Source organism: Varanus komodoensis, unplaced genomic scaffold, assembly GCF_004798865.1.
Source record: "Varanus komodoensis strain SLA01 unplaced genomic scaffold, ASM479886v1 scaffold1, whole genome shotgun sequence".
In the NCBI taxonomy this organism is placed as follows: domain Eukaryota; kingdom Metazoa; phylum Chordata; class Lepidosauria; order Squamata; family Varanidae; genus Varanus; species Varanus komodoensis.
Window position 1 is genome coordinate 5008305 of NW_025335268.1, and position 24076 is coordinate 5032380.

The following is a 24076-nucleotide window of genomic DNA, read 5'->3' on the forward strand; positions in this document are numbered from 1 at the left end:
TAGATCGTTCTGGCCATCCCTAGGAACAATCTAGTTCTTGCTTACATTAATAAATGGGGCAATATTGCCATTTTTCTTGATCATCTTACACAATCTCCTGATTTTTTTAGATACGATCAGAATCCAGAGAGTTACATCTACTTAGAACAATGAGCTTAAATGTGAACAAGGGAAATAAATCTCCATTAAAAAACCTTGTGCAAATTGACTTTTAAATCTTTTAGAATAAAGCCTTGAATATGTTTTCTCCTTGTAATGATTAGCATGAACCAGCATCAGTGCCTTACTTTTGTGAGACTCCTACTTTCTCTGAGAGGAGTGAATAAGAAGAAAAAAGTATAAGAGTCAAGCTAGGGTCATTCTAAGGCTGCATTTGATGCAAAGCAAAATCCACTACATTTCAACTGTAGTGCTGTACAGGAGGGATCTGTAACAAAATGTTATCCTAATTTCTAATAGCAGCACTCTTCTCAGGGCAGCAACTGGCTAACCAGCCAACCAGCCATTGCATTCATACCTACTCCCATTTTTTGGTTTTTCTTTTGCAGTTGGCACACTGCATTTTTTTGAGTTACTAAGCATATTTGGTCCTCGTTGGATTGTTTTGCAGGAAGGAGTCAGCATATTAAGTTATTTTTTGGTTTAGTTTTGTACATCTGTAAACCTCAAAGTTCCCCCAAGCGTGCTAATACTTCCCTCTTGTTTCTTATTTGTTTTGACTTTCTTCCTGTTGGCATTCACCACCTCAATTCACTATTATAGGAAGTGATGTTCTTCACTGGCGTATAGTCTCTGAACTATTGTGTGATGGCCTGCCAGTGTAAACGATGCATCACTGAAAACAGACAGGCACTATATCCCATTGGAGAGTCCCGTCTCTCTTACCTGATCAAGGAATACCACCATTCCACAGAGCAGTTTGTGTGTGTTGCTATGAGACAGTGCATTCATTCCCTGTGGGGACTGGAAAACGCTGGGCTTTTCTTTGTGTCTACAGAAGCCATGGAGGATTATCTCATGGTAAACAAGGAGCTCTAAATAAGCTATTCCTATAACAAAATGATATACAAAAAATTAAGGCGCCTCATTATTATGAAAAATCATACATTCTTCCACCAAACTTGGGGGTGGGGAGAAAGCACTGCAGAAATTGAAACATTTTTTGTTAACTACCACACACTTTACTGTATCTGGACTGTGTGTTATCCTTCTTTGCATAGCATATCAATGAAGTGTGTGCATTACTCTGTCTATCTCTCTTTCTCTCTCACACACAGACATTTATTGGGCAATTATTATTCAGTTCTGTATTTTAAAAATGTAGAATGATTTAAAAATACTTTAATCCTACATGAATCAAATATGTGAAATCATGTGGGTTAAAACCATGGAGAAATTTCACTTTCAGCACAAATATGTAATTGATGAATGAATGAATGAATGAATGAATGGGGAAGGCACTGCAGCTTGAGGCATTTATTTATTTGTATACCATTTTTCTTCCAAGGAGCTCAAGAGGGCACAACTGCTTCTCCTCCCCTCCTGTTGTCATCACAACAACTGTGTGAAGTAGGCTAGGATCAGAGAGAGTGGCTTCTTGTTTTGCTAGGGTTCTGGGGAGATAAGCCAGGCTCCAGGTGACTGCTAGCCAGTAACTTCAGGGAATTTATATCCCACTTTTCATTACAATTAACTCTAAGTGTCTTACTCAATTCTTCTCTTGCTCTCAATCTTATCCCCACAACAACCCTGCCGGGTAGGTTTTTACATGTTCAAGGTGTAGCAGCTTGGCAAACATGTCCCTGGCTCTGCCTAAAGAGACTGGGTCCCTTCACTTGTGGGTGGCATGTGTCCATCTGCTGGCACAGCCCAGTTTGTGGGAGGGAGCTGGCGACCTTTCCAGGGATGCCCCAGTCCTTCCATTTCCCCACCATTTGGTGATTTCACAGAGCATCTTTCCCTCCTGAACTGGGTGATTACAGGAGAAGATGGCACAACCTTTCCTCTCATCACTGGCATGAATAAAATAAGAGTGGCCAACACAATGCGTACTGACGCCACTGTGTCCCAGGACACCTTTCTTGGTGCCCACCAACATGCCCTCCCTCTCTCACTTTTTTGTTTTAATTAACACATTTAACCCACATTGGCAGCTGACATCACTGTGAAATAGGTTTACTGTGTTGCTGAAAATGGTGATTTCGAAGGTGCTGTTTAGTTTGTTGTCAGTTCCTATCCTGCTTCATACTCAGTCTGTCAGGCAGGTTACCTCTTCTATGCCTTGCTTCCCACAGCAGCCAATTTTAATGCCACCCAGAGCAGTTTCTCAAATTGCCTGATGGGTGCATGGCCCAAAAAAGGTTGTCTGCTCTTGGAATATAGAGGTTTATTTTTGTCTTGCCTTCAATTGTTGGTTGCAGAGGATTGTTAAATGGCACATGGCTCTACAGAAAAAGCATCTCTCTGTGTGTTTTACTTCCACTACAATGGCAGATATAAGGATGGGTTAGTTTTCTATTGCTATCAGATTCTCATGTGTGTTGGCTGAAATGAGGCTCAGTGCAATATACTACACTGAAAGGAGGTTGAACAAGTACAATAAATATAACAAAAATCTGCTGAGGTTCCACTCTTGGCACTCAGGTTTCCTAATCATCTGGAAAATAAGAACTACTAAGTACTACTCTGGAAAAGTAGAACTTCTCATTCATTGCATTTCCCTATCTACCAAAGCTGGGAAACCAAGGATTTTTTTTCCAGGATATCAAAGTACTTCTGTATCAGGGATGAACCACATACATCTTGCTGGAGTAAGGTGCAGCTGTTTTGTGTATTAAAACACAGTGACTTTGTTCAGAGGAAGAGAGCTGAGGACATAAGGAGGACCATTATCATGAATTATTATTATATGTAGGCTGAAGTACCTGATCCTGCCTAAACTTGGAAGCTACGCAGGGTCAAGCCTGGTCAGAATTGGGATGGGTGACTTGAGTGCATGATTCTATGATTGTCATTGTAAACTGCACAGAGAGCTTTGACTATGGGCAGTATAAAATAATGTAAAATGTAATAATTATTGTTACAGAACATTTATATCCTTCCGTTTTCCTCTTGTGGGGATCCCAGGACAGTTTGCATAGCTCCATTTTATCCTCACAAGAACAACTCTGTGAGAGAGAAGTTAGGCTGAGGATGAGTGACCGACCTAAAGCCATCCAGTGAGCTTCATGTCCAAGTGGGAGCGAGAGCCTGGATTTCCCTGGTCCTCAGTCCAGCACTCTAAACAACATGCCACACTGGCTCTCCTGTACTTAAAATAAACAAACACATCAAGACAGCATAAAATATAATAGTCATAAGTAAAAGTGTATTACAAGACAAAATAATAACGTATAACAAATATTAAAATATTTTAAAATATTCCAGGCAAGATTCCTTTTGGAAAGTGCTCCAGAGCCAGAGGCCACCACTGGGAAATTCCCCCCCACCACATTTGAGTCCCTCAAAAAACCCCTCCAAGGCAAGCCTCCGAATGAGGGACACTTGAAGAAAGGTGTCCAGGCAGGTACAGGGAGGAAGTGGGAGTACTGAGTCCTAAGCAGTATAAAGCTTTATGTTTATGTCAAAAACAGCATGCTTTGAACTGGTCCTGGAAACAAACTGGGAGCCAGTATAGGCAAGAAAGAAATGCTCATAACTCTTGAGCCCATTTAGAATTCTAGCAGTCATATTTTGCTCTAACATTTCTGGTCCATTTTCACATGCAGACATATGCAACACATTATAATAGTCCAAACAGGAAGTTACCACAGCAGCTAGATTGGGTTGCAGCTGAGATAACCACCAAAGCTGATAAAAGGTGCTTCATGTTACACAGGTCACCCGAGGTTCTAAAGACCGGGAGAGATCCAGGACTACCCTCCAGTTACACACGGGGAGTCCAAGTACCTACAGAAGAGACTGAATCCCACTCGTCCAGACTGAAAAACCACCTGCTAGCAGTCCCTCTGTCTCTTCTGCACTGAACTTCTGTTGATCTATTACTGCAGCCAGGCAACAGTTCACCACACCTGCAGCCAAACCTAGCTCCAAAGAGAAGTGGATCTGTGTGTCCTCTGCAAAGGAGGACCCCAAAACCCCAAATAACCTCACTCAGCATTTTCATGTAGATGTTAAACTGCATGGGGGACCAGAGAGAACCTAATAGAATTCAGAAGCACTGATGCCACAGAGCTAAGCAGAAATTCCCCCGCACTACCCTTCTAAGTGTGGAACCAGCACAAAGCACTTCTTTCCATGACAGCTGCTCCAAAAGGATACCTTGGTTGATTTTTTAAAACTTGTCTCTTTTTTGGGACCTGTTTAAGGTTTGCAAGGATTGGTCTTTGATTACTCTCTGGGCCCAGTTCTTGATCACTCTTTTTCTGTCTTATTCTGGTGCCCTGCTTTAGCCCTGCTCTAGACCATTGCACAGCTTCTTGCTTCCAGGCAGCAATTAATAGTCCAGTGAGAAACTTCTTAAGACTGCAGATGGGCTGGTGGTGCAATCTCTGCCAGTTGCACATTTTAGAAACATAGAAACAGAGTGAGTCAGAAGGGGCCTCCTGGGCCATCTAGTCAGATGGCTGAGGATCCCTGGGCAAGGCACCCTCAATGGGACTCCATCCTCAGCGAGTCTACCTTATCAACACCGCTCACTAGTTGGCATTGCTCCTCATCCTTTCTCATCACGGCTACCTCTTGCCTGCTTGAAAGGCGCGGGGCAATTAAGCAGTGGCATCAACCGGTCCTCCAGTACCACCCCTGTCTGGGCTGCAGCAAGAGGCAAGTGAGCAAGCAGACTGCACTGGTGAAGAGGTGAAGCAAGTGCGACGGGCTTTGCCAGGGGGTGCCTGCTGGAGCATAGGCTCTAGGCAGGTGCCTAACCATGCCTACCTGTCATGCTGGTCTTGGATATTACAGAAACAGGCCTTTCCCACCATTAGGAATAAAGAAGGCACAAATGGGCAGGAGACAAAGTATATGGATCTGCCTGGTTTTTAAAGTCTGTCTCTGAGGTCTTGTACTGCTGCTCTCAGACTAGCTGATGTGAAATGATATGCCAGGAAAAAGGCCTTTTGGGGATGGTGCCCTGAGTGGGGAAAACTCTTTCCAAAGCCATTCAACAAATGCCTATTTCTTAGCTTTGGAGCACCAGATGAAGACAATTTGAATCACCTGATCTTTTAATATTTACATGGCTTTATTCTTGCTGTTTCTCTGCCTTTATCAACTGTCCTTACTATTGCTTTCCCCTGGCTCACTTAATATTCATATTGGCTGTTGCATTTTAAATGCTTATTGGAAGCTTTTGCTGACAGGTGGGATTGAAACATTTTAAATAAAAGGAAAAGGAATTACAAGTCCATTACAGAGGGAAGGGAAATCAGTAAATACTTTACTGTATGGCTTTGAGAAGAGTTATCAACAGCACCACCATATGCTGTAGATTGAGCCCATTAAAATGTCTGAATCATGTATGACATCATCTGTTATGGGTTAGCCCACTTGTGTAAACACTTTTTTCTTTCTTTAAAGCATGGATGTGCATTCCTCCAAAATAAGCAATGCCTGTGAGGTTGTCATTGTATGAAAATGATATGCTAATTGTTGTTGCCATAAGACAATCACATGAAAATTCTATACAGGATATCTTATTTATGCTACAGAATTGAAGTGTTAAAAATCCATACCCAAAAGAACTATTTTAAGATACAAGAAGCCAATACTGAAATCATAAACAAAAATGTCTAACATTGCCTCAGATTTCGCAGAGTTTACTTTTACCTTGGCATTGGAGTGGCTGCTTAATTTCCATTTTCAAACTTTTGACATGTGTTGCGAGAACAGCTATAACTGGAAGGGAAGAGCTGAAAGATAGGACAGATCTAAGGAGAGAAACCCTGGTTAGGACTGCTTGTTCTTATATAACCTACAAATTCTCTAATTTGGCCCCAAGCATTTGGCAAGCATGAGTCAGGTTAAAACAAACAAAACAGACACCAAGGATGTTCTAGGGAAAGGAAGGGGATAAAAATGCAGGACGTTGCAAGCACAATATTCTCCCTACACAGAAAGCACTGCATGTACACAAAGCAACATTTATACTGAGATGGACGGCCAGTTTGACCTTTTCAGCAGCCACTGCCCTCACACTTGCCATGTGCTGGCTTCCCTAGCCACCCTACTGTCTTTCTGTGGCTTCTTTCATGCATTTCACCAATCCAAACACCAAATGTGACTTGGAATCAGGCAAACCCATTGCCAGTATGGCCCATCGTTCGTGCAGTCGTGTCATTTTGTGCCCTTCTTTCTGCGTATTTTCTTTTATGTAATTTCTTGTGATGTTTTTGAAAGGCTCATAGGAAGGATTCCTGCCAGAAAGTGTTGTTCAGCTACTACAGAACCCTATTCTTTCTTTATAGCTTTTCCACATTAAGAAATGAGATGGAAGAAAGGGCAAGGAGACATGAGTAAGAAGTAGAAGGCAACATCATCTGAGCACATTTTGTGACATTTTGTGAACGGGGCATGGTGACAGTGCAATAAATTGGTTTTCTTTTCATGAGGCATTTATTGTATGCTCATGATTTCTAGTATGTGGCTGCTTGACACAATCTTGTCAACTTCTAGGGTCTCTCCTGTGCTTTCCAAGCATTTCCACGTCTTAACAGCAAGAAAAGTGTGTTGTTATCTGGAATGAAGTGGAAGGAGAAGCTTGTGTATTTTCACATTTCTGCAACACCACTTTGTATTTGTGTAATGGAACATATAGAAAGGCAGCAAAAGGACAAAAAACATGGGTGACAAAACAAAGTATGTAAAGCACCCAGTCCTAATTCCTGCTTCCTAAAGAATCAGGAAGCAGAAGCATTGCTAAAGCAGCAGGTTAAAAACCTTGTAGTGCAGTGATGAGCGATTGATGAACTAGGGTCCTGCAGGCTTACATGCTCCAAAAAGCCAATCCAGTAATGATGTAAGGAGCATTTAAATACCCAGGAAAATAGCCAAATAACTGATCTTAGTGAAATATACTTGCTGCCTGATGCTCTGTTGTATTGCTTGTGATTCTAGTTGACAAATATCCAGTTCCCAGAAGTTCTAAAAGGCTGTGAGGAATTTTCAAAGGGTAGCAGCTGATCTTGACTACGTAAAGAGGAAGTCCAGCCTATATTTTTCTTCACCAGAGAATAATGCTTATACTGGGTGGTAATTTCCTTCTTAAATTTCCAGGTGTTTATCTGTTTCAGACCTTGCAAATCCACAACAATAAGATTTTTTTGTTCACTGGTTTGACTTGAGCTATCTTCTTGAAAATCAAAAAGATTAGCTCTTAAATTCAATGCTTGACCAAAATGACCCTCCTAATAGGCAAAAATGCATACTGTCACAAAGTCTATTAGCTAAGCATATTTATTTATGCAGAGAGAGAAAAGAAGACTCCAGCAAATGGAAACTGTTCTGTTAGTCATTTCTCCTTATGATTTTGTACATCAAGTCTTTCTCTGTCACTTACAGCTGACACAGCTTTCTCTGTGGGTCTGTTGTTAAAAGCAAAATATTTGAACTCTGAAAACACAATTAGCATTACAACAGCAAACAATAATATTGACAAAGAGTACTGGGGGGAACCTTGTGGGTTACTAGACATATACGCAGCATTATGCATGATGAGAACCCTATAAGGTCTATGGTGTTACCAGTCAGCTCATGTTCAGATGCTATTACAGGAAGTCAGGGAGTCTTTCCTGACTTGGTGGTGATGCTGAATACATTTATACAGGCTTTAGTCTAAGCCACTTTCCCCTACAATCACAAATCCATGGAGGAATCAATATCAGTCCTTCTGAAAAACATTCACTAAGTTGATCAAACTGCACAATTCCAATCTGAAGCAATGCTGAACATTTTAGATATATGACAATTAAAAGGCAACTTAGCTCTTTTAAAGGCCACTGATTTATTACTTGTGGTATTTCTATATCACTTAATATTAAAAATAATAAATATTTTAAGGATGCAATCCAGTAGGAATGTCCTGAACAAGAAGTTTACAGGCGTCCTATGAAGAACAGGAGAAGCATGGAGGTAAAAGTCATCTTGCACTCATCCTGCTCTGCTAAAGCTAGAAAGATTATTTCAGGGCACTGTTGTGCTTTGCAGAAGGGGGCTGGAGATGGAGGCACTGTCAGGAAATATTGCATCTTTGTGGTTCCACTAGCTGCTCTCCCCACCCCAGATGGAACTCCCACACAACTTTCCCCAAGAAGCAGCCAACACAGTTCATGTTTGTACACCACTGTAGAGTAGTAAAATCTTACTACTGCAAAACTCTAAGGTAGGCCATTACTCTTTCCATAATGAAGATTAGGGCTGAGGGAGAAAGACTTGTCAAATCCCATGTAGGGTACTTCTGGCCAATAGTTTGGTATTTTTATTATGATTACTTTGTTAGTGCTCTGTGCTGTAACAACTGTGTAATACCTTGGTTCACTCAAAGGACACAGTGGCTGGGTTCACACAACACAAGAAACCTTGTGTGGTTACCAGGGTTCATTTTTTTATCATGATCTACCCAACAATCAACTGGTGTCTATGTTACCATGGTTTCCATCCTCCCTATTCAGCTCTCCTGCAGTTGACATGCATCACATCGGCCACTGTATTTGAAATTTAAGTCCTAGGTGCTCCCTGCCTTTGTTGCCTGCCTCTTCTTCATTGGCTTGCACATAGATCCTGGTTGGCTTGAAGGGCCCCTGCAGTTGCTGCTCTCTCCAGGGAACTGTGCGATAGCTGTACACCACAACCATGGAAACCATGATCCTGGGTTTAAGCAACACGACAGACCAACAATAATAAAAACCATTGAAGCCTATCATGTCTGAATGCAGTCATGGTATTATTTTCTCTAGTTTTACCACCTTTGGATGGCATTTCTCTACAGCCAGCAGTAGACACCTGTTCACGGTTGTAGCTACTCCAAGAAGTTTGTTTTACTTTCAAATGATCAGTGTAGTGCATAATGGTGCACACAGTAATATTGCATTTTTCTTTCTAAAGGCATATGGGATACAAAAGAGGGTGGGATCCCCAGTATGCTGTAGAGACACTGGCAAGGTTCTCCTCCCACCACCCCATTTCTGCAGTGTTGGGTAAGTCTGTTTGTTGCTGAACTGTGCCTTAAGCTGCAATCTGGTGCATCTTCCTGGAAGTAAGCCTCACTGAACTCCATAGAGCTTACATTTGAGTAAAAGTGCATGGGATCACACTGTCTGGCCTGTGTAAGATTAGTCTGTTCACAGGTTTGGAAGACTGGACAGACCAAACAACCCAAGTTTTAACATCTTTGGCATCAAGTTGGCACACAACTCCTATTGCAAATGCGACCAGGTTCTGGACAATCCTACATGGCAAATTTCATGTCCAAGAGCAGAAAAATGTGTGTACCTTGCAAATGATTCTCTCATCTATGATGCTTGTTGCATACGTGTAGTATGCCTTAACAGAAATCGGTACTCTGGGCATACTAATTTCATGTAGAAAATTATGTACATCATAATTTGTGACAGATGCAAATACTCATGGCAGGAAAACAATAACTGGTAGAGCATCTATTGTACTATGAGTGTGCCTACAGACTACAATCCTCATCTGAGGTCCTTCTACAAGTGCATTCTCCGAGAGGAGCTTGGCGTCTGGCAACAAGGGAGACAGCCTTCTGGGTGTTATCCTCCCAGCTCCACCTGCGGAGTGCCTTCTCCTCTGAAGTCCGTCTGGTGCTGACACAGTCATCTTTTCAGCACCAGGTTAAAACTTTCCTCAGCTCCCAAGAATTTTGCTGGCATCCAACAGGGCCATTTTATCAGTTGTTTTATTAGGTCCTGGTATCTTGTAACAACTATTCTTTAGTATTTTAAACCTATTGTCTCTTATTTTAAGATTTCTATACTAAAGATTTGTTAATATGTTATTATGTTGCCTTTTCTGCATTGTCATTTTTATGAAATTGGCTATTACAAATGAAAGAAATGAGATGCACAACGTACAGAATCTTACATTTTAAAGCATTTCCATATGAAAACAAAGACAAACCATATAATAACGAAAGGGCCATATGTGAATTTGTAATCCACTATGTTCTGTCACCATTGTGGTTAACTATGACACAGTATAGTTTTTTAAAGTCTACATTTCAAGATCTGAACCTGGCCTGAGTCTCTCTCTCTCTCTCTCTCTCTTTTAGCAGTGCAACACTATGAAATTTGGGGGAGTGAGTGTGCACAGCATTGTAGCCCAAATCTTCTCAGTAGGAAGCAAAGGCATCCTGCATGTTGTGTGACATACACAGTAAGGTACCTTGCAGTGCACAGCCTGTCCTTTAAAATGCTGTGGCAGGCGAGGTTCCCCCGGAACTTTTGGTGATGCACTTTGCAGGATAAATATATTTTGCTAATAGCTCTCGCCAAAGGAAGCAAAGAAAGAGCAAGAACAGGCTAATACGTGCAATGCAAAAGATCCTTCCACGATGTGTAAGCTGTCGGCTAAAGACAGACTGGGGGCCCAGACAAACCAGAGATGAGGGAGTTCAGGGATCTTTGGTGTGAAAATCAAAGTGTGCCAGTCTCCGTTTTCTTCCATGAAGATCTGGAGCGTAGACCGTCTCGATCTGGACGCGTGTTTCGCGCCGAGTCGAACATGGAAGCCCTTTCCCGCCAGGGTCGTGTGAAGCTACCACTGGGCGAAAAGAGGAGCAACCCCAGCAAGCGGGAGGGGTTGATTTGGGCGAGTGTGTAGCGGGAAGGGGCTGGGTGCTGTCGTCGTCAGCAACCGAGCAAGGCGAGCGCCTCTCCGCAGAGCCTGGCTGAAGCGCCCCTAGTGTTTTCTTTGAGCTGGAAGTAGCCGGCTGCGCTGTTCTTTGGCTCCCTCGGCAAAGAGAGTGTGAGCTCCGTCTCGCCTCCTCTCCTCCTCGGCCGGGCCGGGCCGGGCCGGGCCCAGCTCGGGGAGAGGGGAGGAGTCGTCGACGCCGCCGCCGGATGCGGCGAGGAAAGAGCTCCGGCTTCCCAGCGCTGCGCTGCCGGCCGCTCACCTGAGCGCGCAGTGGTGGCGGCTGCGGGAGGAGGAGGAGGAGCTGGCGAGGTTGCAGCTGCTGCTGCTGCTGCTGCTGCTGCTGCTGCCGCGGTCGCCGCCGTGATCCCGGCCCAGGGGACGGCGGCGGTGGCGGTGCAGGCGAAGGCGGCCGACACAGCAGCCATGGCCGGGACTCCGGGAGCCTAAGTGGGGCCGCCTCCGCCCTGCCCGGGAGCGCAAGAGGAGCAGCCGCGTCGCAGAGGCCTGCCCGTGCGAGGCTAGGGCGGGAGAGGCAGGCAGCCAGCCAGGCCGGCCGGCCGGCAGACGGCAGGGCGGACGGCCGTGGCTCGGCCCTTCCCCGCCTTGGCCCGGGCCGGCTTTGCGGCGGCTGCAGAACCGCACGCGCAAGATGTCCACCCGCACGCCGCTGCCCACCGTCAATGAGCGGGACACCGAGAACGTGAGTGCCGCCGGGCGGAGTTCCTGCCCGTCCGTCTGCCCGTCGGGTGGGGTGGGGGCTCGCTCACGCCACAGCCGCCCCTGGCTCCGGCCAGCCGGGCGGGTTTACAAGGGAGGGGCGGCTTCCCTTCCGTGAGCGGGAGAGGAACCGTCTGGAACCCCCATTCTCATGGCACTTGCCTAGCGAGCCAGCGCCTGGGGTAGCCCTTCTCCCTTCCCTCCCGCTCGGCTGCCCCGGTCAGGCCTCCGCCCGATGGTCCCCTCCGCGCCTTTCCCTGCACTGCAGCCAGGCTCGGTGGGATGCTCTCTCCCCTTCCCTGCCACACCCGGGGGCCGCCTTCCTTCCCGCCGCCGGACGCGCCCCGCGCAAAGAAGCCCATGCAAAGTATTTTCTGGAGTGTCAGGATCCCTTTTCTGCCTTTGGCCAGCCAGTCTCCGTTCACACCAAGCTTTTCTTCGGGCAAACTTTCCGCACAGATCCTTATAAATACTCTCCCCTCCCCAGTTCCTCGGCTACTTACTACCCAGCTGGGGCCGACCAGACAGGTACTTGTCCTGCGTCTGTAGGACTTGCAGCCTTGAACGGGCCCGGCCTGGATGCGTGCGTTGTCTGACCTCCAAAAGCCAGGCTGCTCTGTCTGGCCATCATTCCACAGCAAGGGCATTCATACTCTGCCTTAACACAAAATGGTCCTTATGCTTCTCCTTTTACTTGAGAAGTATGTCTGTGTGCAAGGGCGGACAGTAATCCCCCTTCTTTTCCTGGGCTCCCCCTTTTTGTTGTTGCAGTGCACCATTCCAGCATTCCATTATGTGTGGTGACTCTATAAGAGAGGCCTAAGATAAAAGCTACAGCAGTTTTTAAAAGGTGTGATTAATTTCACTGGAAGGTTGTTATAGAAACAGTACAGTAGAGTGAAACAACAATGAAAAACTTTATAAGAGCAAGCTTTAACGTATGCAAGTTTTTAAAATTGCATGTTCTGTTGGAACTCTTAAATACTGACACAGTCAAGGATGGAAGATGTTAGGTTTGGGGTAACAGAAACATTCCTGGAATGTCCATTTCATATAGTTGGTAGTTATTTGAAAGACAGAGGAACTAGACACTAAAGGCTCAGGCTGTCTAAATCTGGCATTATATCTGCACGTGCTATTTCTGGTAGACAGGCACGATTGATGGGAAGTGAACTGTGGGTGGGAGGGAAAAGGCCTATTTGTTGTGCAGTAACCTAATGGGGGTTGAATTGAACCAGACTTTTACTATGTTGATGTAAAACGTGATACAGTTGACAATGCTCACTTTTCTAAGCAAACACAGTATTTATCCTTTCCTGGGAATGCCATGTCAGTGTGCTAGCACCACATACGAACTCTGAGAGAGAGAGAGAGAGTTAATGTGAAAGTATGTGACAACAGGAGAAAGGAGAGGAAACAAAGATAATTAAAACAGCAGTGGGTTCTATGCCTTAGTTCAATTAGAGTTCTAGAATGCCTTCAAAGAGTTCTGAAATGCCTACATCACACGGTTGTCCAAATGAATTGCACTGAGACATACAAAACCTTTGTAATCCTTGTCATTGTATGACAATTTATAGTGGCTTGGGTGTTACTTTCAAATATGAACTATAGTGCACACCTTCAAATGCAGTTTAAGAACCTAGACATAAACTGTGATAGAACTCATACATGATACTTGCTATTCCATGTTTTATGCTACAATGATACTGGTTTTTTGTTGTTGTGGGGCAGTTATTGGTGAAGTATCTGTAGGACCTTCTCCCAAATTGGTTCTCAACTGCTCCCCAGAACCTAGTTTTAAAGTAAAATCTAACCTTAAATGGAGTCAGAATTGCCAGTGATGCTAGCACTTTGGCTGAAAAGTGTTAAAAGGCCCACTGATTAATGATAATTTTGTTAGTTCTGAAAAAGTCTTAGCTAGGGATTTATATTCCTATGAAGTATAATTTAATGGGAATGTGTAATATATAGACCTGTTTTAAGGTTGAGCTACATTGAGATTTTTAAATTGCTATTATTATTTTCCAGCTATTCTAAATCCTTTAAGATGAGCCCTTGGGTGTTAGGCCTTAGGTAGTTTTTCAAGGGGATAAAATGTGTTGTGATTGCCGAGTCATAACCAGCAGACCTTTTTCTCCATCCATGTGTGTCTGTTGAAACAAGTAGGACAGTGAAGTTGTTCCCCCACAAGACGGTAGGTGGAAGTGGACTTGGGGATGAACAAATTGGATAAATTCATGACTATTATCTTAGTTCCCATTTGCAGTCATGTTACAGAAACAGGTGTGATATTTTTGTGATCTGCCTCCATAAGATGAATTGACTTTGTTTCTTTTAACATGTTGCAGCTCAGGTACTGGTTTTTACAGTAGGAAAAATATGCTTTCAGAGCCATTCAGTTTATGCAATGGCTTCAGTTCAGATCTTATTGGTCTGCAGAATTACATATCTGGTGTGAGTAAGGAAGTGATAGTCTTGCCCTCCTCAACACCCACCTTTTCTTATATTTACAGAGTGAGTCAGCAGGTGGTAGAATTACTGAATAGACAAGTACATCTTCTCTTTGTTTTAGTATTTTTCAACTTGGTCTATCTTTTTTGATATTTTCTCAGGCAGGTTTAAGTATGTTTAGTATGTAAGAGCAAATCAGAGCTTTTAAAATTGAATTTTCACTGAGGTAAAATGAATTGCCCCCTCCGCCATTTAAGGTTTTTATTACACTTAGCAATAGATAAATACTATAGAGAATAATACTCAAAAATGCACTTCAAAATAATTGAAACCAACTTTTTGAATTTTAAATCATTAAGCACATCCATTTAAATAATGTCATGAAACATACATTACATGAGTAAATCATTGCAGTTTTAAAGAAATGTGGCATTCTGGGGATTTCTAGCCAAATGTTTAATGCCACAAGTTTAAAAAAATCAACAAAATCCCAGTCATCATAAATCTCTGGAACAGGCTGATGTTCTACTGTCTTTGGTTGAACGAAAATGAACAACAGCAGGCCGGGTATCATAATAGGTACCACTCCCATTCTGAGCTATGTTTAGCAGTGCATCGACTGTCTGTTTTGTTGTACTTGTTTGTGTGTCATCCACTATAAGCTTATGCTGAAGCACAATTCTTTCATTTTGCATTGAGCGTGGTAGAAGAGTTGCAATTGCTGCCAGAAGTTATGGACAACAGCTGGCAAAACACTCAGACATTGAACCTCCTAAATCAATGCCATGTGGGAAATGGGGCATTTCAGAAATTACTGGCTACTGTTCACAGGCTTCATCTGCATATACACCATCTCTACCTGGGAAAAGTCTGGCACACCCTTTACAACAGTGTGAGTGGCTGTGCTGATAGAGGATCTTTGATAGAAAAAGTATGGTGTCCATCTCAGTAAGAAGGTGTTTAGCTGAAAAACATCCCTTCTGCTCACACATATCCTGCACAAATGTACATGCATTTTGACTGTTGGTTTTAACAAACCTGTTAATAGTAAGCTCTGGCTTTCAACATGATTCCCAAGGAAAAGTTCCTTCCTTCTTCAGCTGTAGCTTTCTGATCGCTGCGTCTCTGCAGGTATGTCAGGAAGGATCAGGTCATCACGTTGTACAGGATTATTTTTTTTTGTAAAACATGTTATACCCAAGATATCTCACATAAGTTCCGTTAGCCAAGTTTGCTTATCATCTCATGTTTTCAGAAAACCATGGGCTTCTGCTTTTTCCTTTTTCATTTGTATTTCTTTAAGAGACACTTTATTTATTTTTAATTCTGCACTTTCTGGCAGTCAGGCATGTAGTACATCATTGTACCTATGAGGTGGAACTGATGCTGTGTAAACTATAGAGCTTGCTGTCATGGACATTGTTTTGTTTCAGGAGTGCCATAGTGTAGAACCTTGGTGCTATTTTTTTGATATGCAGAACTAGGTTTTTAAAGCTAATATATTAGCCTTACAGATCTGCAGTTCTGGAACTGTAACAATAATGGACTCTACAGCAAGATCTGATCAGTGACCCCAACACCAAAAAATCAGTTTCTCTCATGTATTGGTCACTTACAGGTTTCCAGGGACTAGAGTCTTTCCTAATTCTCCATCTGGTTTGTTTCTTTACATTAGACTCATGTATTTCTATGACTTCATCACTTCTTCAGGCAAACCTATCGCTTCACCTTGCTCTGGCAAGTGGTTTAGTAGAAGAGTTTTCAGATTTCCATTCCTCATTGCAATTTTACTGCTAATAAATTTGTTATCTTCTCTTTGTTTACTAACAACCATTCTGAATACTGAATATCAAACATTTTTCAATTTTTTTTTAGTTCAGTGGCCTTGATACACACTCCACATTTCTCTGTAATAAACAGGATCCCAGTAGCATAGGTCAAAAGCTGCAACATTAAGTGCTGGTAATTCATTATCAGGTTCTTCATTGTGTATGAGGTACACTAAGTGGTTGGCAGAAAGAGTGGCCAAGGATTTGGATGGCCATGAATATGCAGGCATAGTCTTACAAGGGTGATCACTGTATATATTATATGCCAAAGTGACAAGTAATTTGAGATTGTCTGCATTTTCTGCCTTCAGTAATTTCAACCATGGACGGTTTACTGTCTTTCTCCCAATACAATTCCATTGTCTATTGTACTTTAGCTCTCTCATGAACTTTTGAGTTGAGTTACTTTTCTTTTTAAACAGTCTCTTCTATCAGGTTTCTCGCCACTTGGAGTATCCCTTCATTTCCTATATATTTTTTTGACAGAGTCAGCAAGTAACAAACATATGTATTTTTCCATGCTTAGTCTCAAATACCTCTAATTCTAGGGATGTTTTTACAAGCTTTATTACTTAATAAAAACATTCTCCAGGTTCAGGGGTTAGGGTTAAGGTTAGGGTTCTTTCTACTGTGTTGATCAGGTTTTGGTACAACTTTCTTCTCACAATATTGTTATCTGAAACAATGGTGCGCACAGTGGCCCACGGAGAAGAGTCCTTGGCAAACATAGTTGTCAAGTTAAGTATTTTTCAGCAGCTTGTTGAAATTCTTTATGTTTCTATATTGTGTGTATTTCAGCATTTGGATTGTGTACCCCACCTGAACACCACCATCGGAATAACTTAGCAGTAGAATTTCTGATCTCTGCCTTACCTTGCATTGAGTTCTTTCCATCAGGCCCTAGCCTGAAATTCTCCTGCCTGTATTCGTTTTAAATAGTGGGCAATTTACTTTTTTTTTTAAATAAAAGCAAAGGTTTTCCTTAGCTCCATCTGTAGGAAAGCCCTCTGACCAGACATAAATAAGGGACAAAATTTGCCAATAAGGAAACCATGCTTGCTAAGCGGGGACCCTAGGACAGTGGCATCCCCATGGCAAAGAAGTGCTGTTCTGTAGCTAATAAGATCCCTGCCTTTTAAGGGTTATGTTAAGGGCATGTATCCCTTCCCCACTCCCACTTAGGCATCTAGTGACCTCAGCTTGGACTTTACTGAAGGTAGAAAACCTATTTGGGATCAATGTTTCAAGCTATTTCCATTTGAAGCTTTTAAATCTCTAACCGTAGAGTCCAAAAGAACAGTAGACTTTCATGAGACAAACAAGTCTTTCATCTAGTACCTAGAACTTCCATTTGCTTCTGCTTCTCTATACCTCAGAAGGCAAGACTGCTGGGAAAGGAGAAGCATTGTAGCCAGACAGCCTTATGGGATGTAACCCTATTATAGAATATAACCCTATTATATTCTAGAAACAACACGTATAATTTTAAAACCTCACAAACTTATGCTTTCCCTCTGTATGGATTTGAGAGACCTCAAAGTAATAATTGGGTAAGTAGGGCTCACCTTTTAAAACAATTAGGTAGGCCAGTGCTGCCCTGAATTTTGCTCCAAGGGTTCTCCATTAAGTTGGCTTCTAAACTCATTTCCCTTCCTAATATGTTCAGCAAAATGCCTTGGAGTGATCAAAATAGGATGTCAGAAGAAAAGATTTCCATGTCCCTTTACTTGTTGCAGCTTTTTTGTAAGGAAAAATGGACAATTCTTTCTGTAGCCATAATGTTCTTTAAGCTAATAGAAACCCATTCAAAGACAAAACATTGTTTAACTACAAAAGAATATTGTTTGTATTTAGGATGACCATGATGCTATTGTTTTTTTCTTTTCAGTCAAAACAGTAATTTGAAGCATTTTCTTTCTTTTGCACATCACATTTTGACATAACTTATTTCAAAAATGACATTTGGTTGGCAGGGCTTCAAAGTTTGGATTTTCATTTGCTTCTTTCCATGGATAGAGTAAAAGCAGGTTTTACTGCTTCCTTTGGTAAAGTTCATGAAAGTATGAAGACATTTAGGTTTGTTGATTTGGAGGTTCTTTGGAGTTCTGTAGTCAACTTTGAAATTAATTGCTTGAGCACTTCTTTGAATTATGGTAATGCATAGGAATTCTGGAGGAAAAGCGTAGCCTACAGTGGTAGATAGTAGACAGAAAAAAGTAGTTTGTACTCCAGAATGCTTGCATTCTTCAGGAGAAGTATTGGAAAGAAGTTCTCAAAAAATCCTATGCTAGCAGCATGGAAGGGTGAATAGAACAGGTATTTGACAAGTGACTTTAATGCTAAGGTTTGACTTTTTATTATATCAAATGCGCTGTTTAGTCTGAATTTTCTGCAGCTGTGAATGCGCTTGCTTCTATAGACTAGGCATGCTTTTATGTCTCTAGAGCTGTGTGGTTGCAGTAAGAGGCTACACTGGATGAACTGATGTGATTGTTTCTTGCATCAGTGCTACAGGCCATTGATTGATAGTAAAATACAGAAAAGTTGACAAGAATATGAAGAGTGATAACCTTGCAGCCTATCTTACGTGGTTTCTTGTTTACCAGGGTTGCGGAAACATTTTCAAGAGCCCTGCATTTTATTGTGGGGAGACTTAAGACAGAAGAGGTAGACCAAAATACCACCAAATTTCATGTAAAATTCTTAATTCTAGTTGGTAAACTTGAGGTAGAGTGTTTCAGCTGTTGGTTGATGTGGGAAGAAAATGGTGCAAAAGCCAGGAAACCACTAATTGTGGTTGCTTGGAGGAAATGAGATAGGGAATATCTGGAGGGCCATGTTAGGGCTGCAGGAGGGCCAGACTGGGCCTCTGGGTATGAAGTTCTGCACCCCTTCTATATACAGACATGACAGGGGCAGCAAAGATGGAACCAGAGGTAAGCAGTAGCCATACTATTCTGGTAATGTAAGAATCAGTAAATCACCATTTACTCTTCCAGAACTTATTTCAAGAGATGTTCTTTCCAGATTTGGAAGCAATCTGCAAATACGAGTAACTCAGCTCAAATATTTTGCAGCAATTGGGATCACTTTTGATATATTTATACTGCATATAAAATTGACATGGATTTCAAGTTTAGAGAATTGGTATTTTTATTGCACAAGGTTGGGGAATAAAAATGAGTCAAACAGACTAAATTATCTAACATTATTTAGAACACTAGAATTTTTTTCAGAAAATTTTCTAATTCTACTTCTTCGGGAAAATCCACAACACAGTTTGTCAGCCACTTCTAATATTGAGAGGAGTTTGTTAAAAAAGCAATTTGAGATAATCCTGCAAGTTCACTTTACTGCTGTTCCCTGTCAGCAGGGAATTTTAAAGACATGTCTGTCATGTACTAGCAAGGCACAGTTGTTGAAATTATTGAACAAGTAAGGGGATTTGTAGAGATGAGAGTACCAGACCATCTTACTTGTCTCTTGAGAAACCAGTATGTGGTTCAAGAAGCAGTAGTGAGAACTGGACATGGAACCACTGATTGGTTCAAAATTGGGAAAGGAGTACGGCAAGGCTGTATATTGTTGCCCTGCCTATGCAGAGTACATCATGCAAAAGGCTGGACTAGATGAATCACAAGTTGGAATTAAGAATGCCAGGAGAAATAACAACAATCTCAGATATGCAGACGATAGCACTCTAATGGCAGAAAGTGAAGAGAAACTAAAGAGCCTCTTGATGCAGGTGAAGGAGGAGAGTGCAAAAGTTGGCTTGGAAACTCAATATCAAGAAAACGAAGATCATGGCATCCAGTCCTCTCACTTCCTGGCAAATAGATGGGGAAGAAATGGAGGTAGTGGACACATTTTATTTTCCTGGGCTCCAAGATCACCGCAGACAGTGACTGTAGCCAAGAACTTAAAAGACTCCTGCTCCTGGGGAGGAAAGCTATGGCAAATCTAGACAGCATACTAAAAAGCAGAGACGTCATGCTGCCAACAAAAGTGCGTATAGTCAAGGCTATGGTTTTCCCAGTTGCAATGAATGGCTGTGAAAGCTTGATCGTAAGGAAGGCTGAGCACCAAAGAATTGAGGCCTTTGAATTGTGGTGCTGGAGGAGACTCCTGTGAGTCCCTTGGACCGCAAGGCGATCAAACCAGACAGTCCTAGAGGAGATCAACCCTGACTGCTCTTTAGAAGGCCAGATACTGAAGATGGAACTCAAATACTTTGGCCACCTAATGAGAAGGAAGGACTCCCTGCAGAAAAGCCTGATGCTGGGAACAATCGAAGGCAAAAGAAGGGGACGGCAGAGGATGAGATGGCTAGATGGAGTCACTGAAGCAGTTGGTGTGAGCTTGGGTAGACTCTGGGGGATGGTGGAGGACAGGAAGTCCTGGAGGAATGTTGTCCATGGGGTCGTGATGGGTTGGCTACAACTTCGCGACTAACAACAACAACAACAAAATACATAATTGAAAGTACTTACATTTTGGTGGGCTCTTAGGCTTGCTTTTTTAATTGTCAAGGGGACAAAATGATGCTAATTAATAATAATAATAATAATAATTTTCATTCCCTCCCTCCTTCATGAGTTCTAGTTTCGTGTAATGCATTTTAACTTATCCGAGACTCCTGCGAATCCCTTGGACCGCAAGGCGATCAAATCAATCAATCCTAAAGGAAATCAACCTTGACTATTCTTTAGAAGGACAGATACTGAAGATGAAACTCAAATACTTTGGCCACCTAATGAGAAGGAAGGACTCACTGGAAAAGTTCCTGATTCTGGGAACAATTGAAGGCAAAAGGAGAAGGGGACGGCAAAGGTTGAGGCGGCTGGATGGGGTGACTGAGGCAATGGGTGTAGGTTGGGTGGACTCTGGGAGATGGTGGAGAACAGGAGAGCCTGGAGGAATGTTTTCCATGGGGTTGTGAAGGCTCTGACATGACTTTGCAACTAAACAACAACCAGGGTATTTGTAGAACTTGGGCAAGAACTGAGACACATCTTTGTACCCCAAAATAGGGATTCTAGTGTTATGAGTAAAATAAGTATCTTTGTCAAATCTCATACAGGCAGTTCCTGTGTTAGGAACGCATTCTTCAGAACATCTTTAAGTCTAATTTGTATTTAAGTTGGATCAAGTACAGATAGGTTGTACTGAGCCCAAATAAGCCAAATGTTTGTCTCAATATACATGTATATTTTACCTTTCTATGCACATAAGGAACACTTTGATATATAGTTGGTCCTCCACACTTCATGGAGATTGGGGAGCAGGAACCCTGCAAAAGCAGAAAAACTGCAAATATCTCTACCCCCCTCCCCCGACACACAACCTAACCTCGTAATACTGTTGATGATGCTTGTATTAGATTGCTCCCCCCCCCCAAGTCCTTGGTCTGATCCAGCAGGGCTTGTCCTCTTCATTTATTGCATTCTTGTGTTCTTATTCCCTGTTTTTTCACTCACCAGTGCCTCCTCTTTGCGCCAAGGAAATGCCAAAGGGATTTTACTCTATGAATGGGTGTGGCAAGACGGCAAGCTTTGGAGGCCTCCCTCTCTCCCCTTTCACTTCCTCTCTCTCTATGGTGATGCTTTGCAGGTCCACCCTCTATCCACTTTTGCTTCTTTTCTATAGTAATGTTTTGGAGGCATTCCCTTGCTTCCCTTTTGCTTCCTCTCTCTCTTGGTGACAACAGTTTTCTGCAGTAGGCTGCAAAACTCCCAAAGTTCCTGCGTTTGCTACTATGAACCATTTGTCTTTAACCTGAATTTTTAAATTAATAGGCTTTAAGGCAGTTTGTTGTAAGAATGGATGACTGTAATTCAGATGTTTGTAACCTGGGGACTGCCTGTACTTGGTATATTTCTGAAATCCTTGTTTTTTTAGAGCAGGTTTGCACAGCTGGTGGCATTTGTCCCCGCCTTAACCTGCATAGCCAATCATGAAGGAATGATGGAATTTTAGCGTAAAACATCTGGAGGGCCACAAGTCATCCATCCCAGCCTCAGTAGCTAAATTAGAAAATTATAGCAGGTGGCATCAGAACAGTATGAAGTGTTTAGTTTCCCCAGCTGGGTGTCCTGCTGTGTGTAGGAATGAATTGGATCCCAGGGAACTGTAGTGGTCCAGAAGTATGAGCAATGCCAAACCTTGGATATTGTTTGGTATAAAATATTATTCATATAAGGAAGAAATGGACTTTCTTCTTGTTTTGAAAGCTTTATATAAAGCATGATGCCAGATTTCTTAATTTTCTCCAAAAAGTAGCAGAGAAAATAAATCTTCTAGAATAGAATAGATTCTTCTCAATAGTTTTTGAGTAGTTTCATTGCCAATAGTTTACCTTTCCCCTTTAGGAATGGCTTGTTAATTCTGCGATAAAACTTATTATAAGTAAGATTAGCAAATTTCTACTGGAGCAAAAATAATACTTTGGATTGGCTATCATTTAGCAGCTTGGAATTTCTGTAGTTGAACTAAATGATGTCTGTCTGTATGAGGATAATACTTCCATTTGCTTAAAAAAATCTTAAAGTTTTTTCACTGTACACTGGTATGTGTGGGAGCAATTTAGATTGGAAAGCACAGCTGGAAGTCCTAAGAACAAATTTATAAGGACAGTTGGCAAAGCAGCTAGTTGGAAAATAAGGCAGGGGTAATAAACACATTTCTGTTTTCAGGGAAAGAACAACAGTTAATTAATGAGCATGGTTAAAACATACAAGGGAAGTTGGCTATGTTTTCGAGACCAATGGTATCTAGCAGTGCTCCTGTGTAAGAAAAGAAGAGTCAGATTTTAGGAAAGTATTGGTAAGAGACAATGCTTGTTAAAGAGTTTCTTTTACTGCCTTAAGCAAGATATGGCCTAATTGCTAAGCATTTTGAGTGCAAAGGAAAACAGGCATTTTGTCCACAGAGATAGAATAGAATGCTGTGATGATAGGTGATATTTTCCCCCCTAGATATCCAATACAATTGATCTAGACTAAATTGCTCTGAAACTACTGCTAGGTGGTTTGGGGACAGAAAACTTGATATTTTGCTGATATGGATGACTTGCCTTCACGAAATAGAATACTTGTAATAAATTATCTTCATGAATAAGACTTTAAGATTATTAGGAAAAAGCATTATGGTGTGGTGCATAATGTCAGAAGCAGATTGGGAGAGCTGGATTCAAATCTGTGCTTAGCCATAAAGCTTTTCAATGGCAGTGGGAAAATCTCTCAGTCTAACTTCTATCCAACAGTAGTCCTGTAAGAATAATAATAACTCTATTAATGCTGTTCTGCATGCCTTGGAGGACAGATGTGGTATATATTTGAGGTTATTTTAATTCAGCCTAATACAAACAGAATGCAGGCTAAAATGGATCGCAGATGAAATATACCATTGCTGAATCCTCACTTGGCAATTGTTCTTTTTGCCTAGTAATTTTAAGTTTTAGTGTAAACTTATGGTAAGCTAGGCCAAGTTCTGTACATTTTCTTGTACTGTACTTTTCCCACCATTTAATGTAGTAAACTCCGTGTTTGTAGGGATAACTGAACAGCAGATAAACTAGACATTTGTACTGTGTGTTCATCTGCTAGACGTGAGAGATGCAAATGAAAATAGTTCATTTGGAGATAAGATTTGTGGGGGGGGGACCCTGACAATCTTCATTGTATTGATTTGTCTTTGTGTGAAACTTGTATCTTTTAATAGCCATAAAAGAACAGTGCATGCTTGCATGTATTTTTGTGTGGTTGTCTTAGGTCACAAGTATGAGAGAAATTCACACTTGGAAGTGCAAAGTTTCATGGCAATCATTATAATAACTTCTTTCATTTAGAATGAGCTAGTTTTTATTTTACCTCTTATTTTTCCCTCTGTTTAGCTACTGGACTACTGCTTTGCTAGATGTAAAATGTCAATCAACCTTGCAATAAACAAACCTTTCTGATTGTAAGCATTCTTTTTTTATCTCCTGGCATGATTAAGGTTTGGGCAGGTGTCCTGTACTTATCCAGCAAACTTGGAGAAACTGCTGGTTTAACTTATCAGCTCCCCAGAGTGTGTTATTTATCTAAATATATATGCATTTCATTTTCTGAACAGGAATGTACTAAACGCATGCTGTAGATATCCTTAAATTCATATAACCCAGCATGTACATTACGGAAATTGTATGTATGTGTATATTTTTAAAATTCTGT

General features: G+C 41.8%; 1 protein-coding gene across 8 annotated transcripts in view; it reads left to right on the forward strand.

The window, feature by feature from the left end:
• Window positions 1-11273: 11273 nt before the first annotated feature.
• MARK1 (microtubule affinity regulating kinase 1) overlaps window positions 11274-24076 on the forward strand; it is an 87912-nt gene continuing 75109 nt past the window's right edge. For 3 of the 8 annotated variants that reach the window (XM_044429122.1, XM_044429215.1, XM_044429396.1), the window contains exon 1: window positions 11285-11566. In XM_044429122.1, the coding sequence (XP_044285057.1) occupies window positions 11516-11566 (51 nt within the window). In that variant the 5' untranslated portion in view covers window positions 11285-11515. Of the gene's footprint in view, window positions 11567-24076 lie in introns of all 8 variants that reach the window. The other 5 variants (XM_044428954.1, XM_044429314.1, XR_006414670.1 and 2 more) reach the window with 4 other exon arrangements.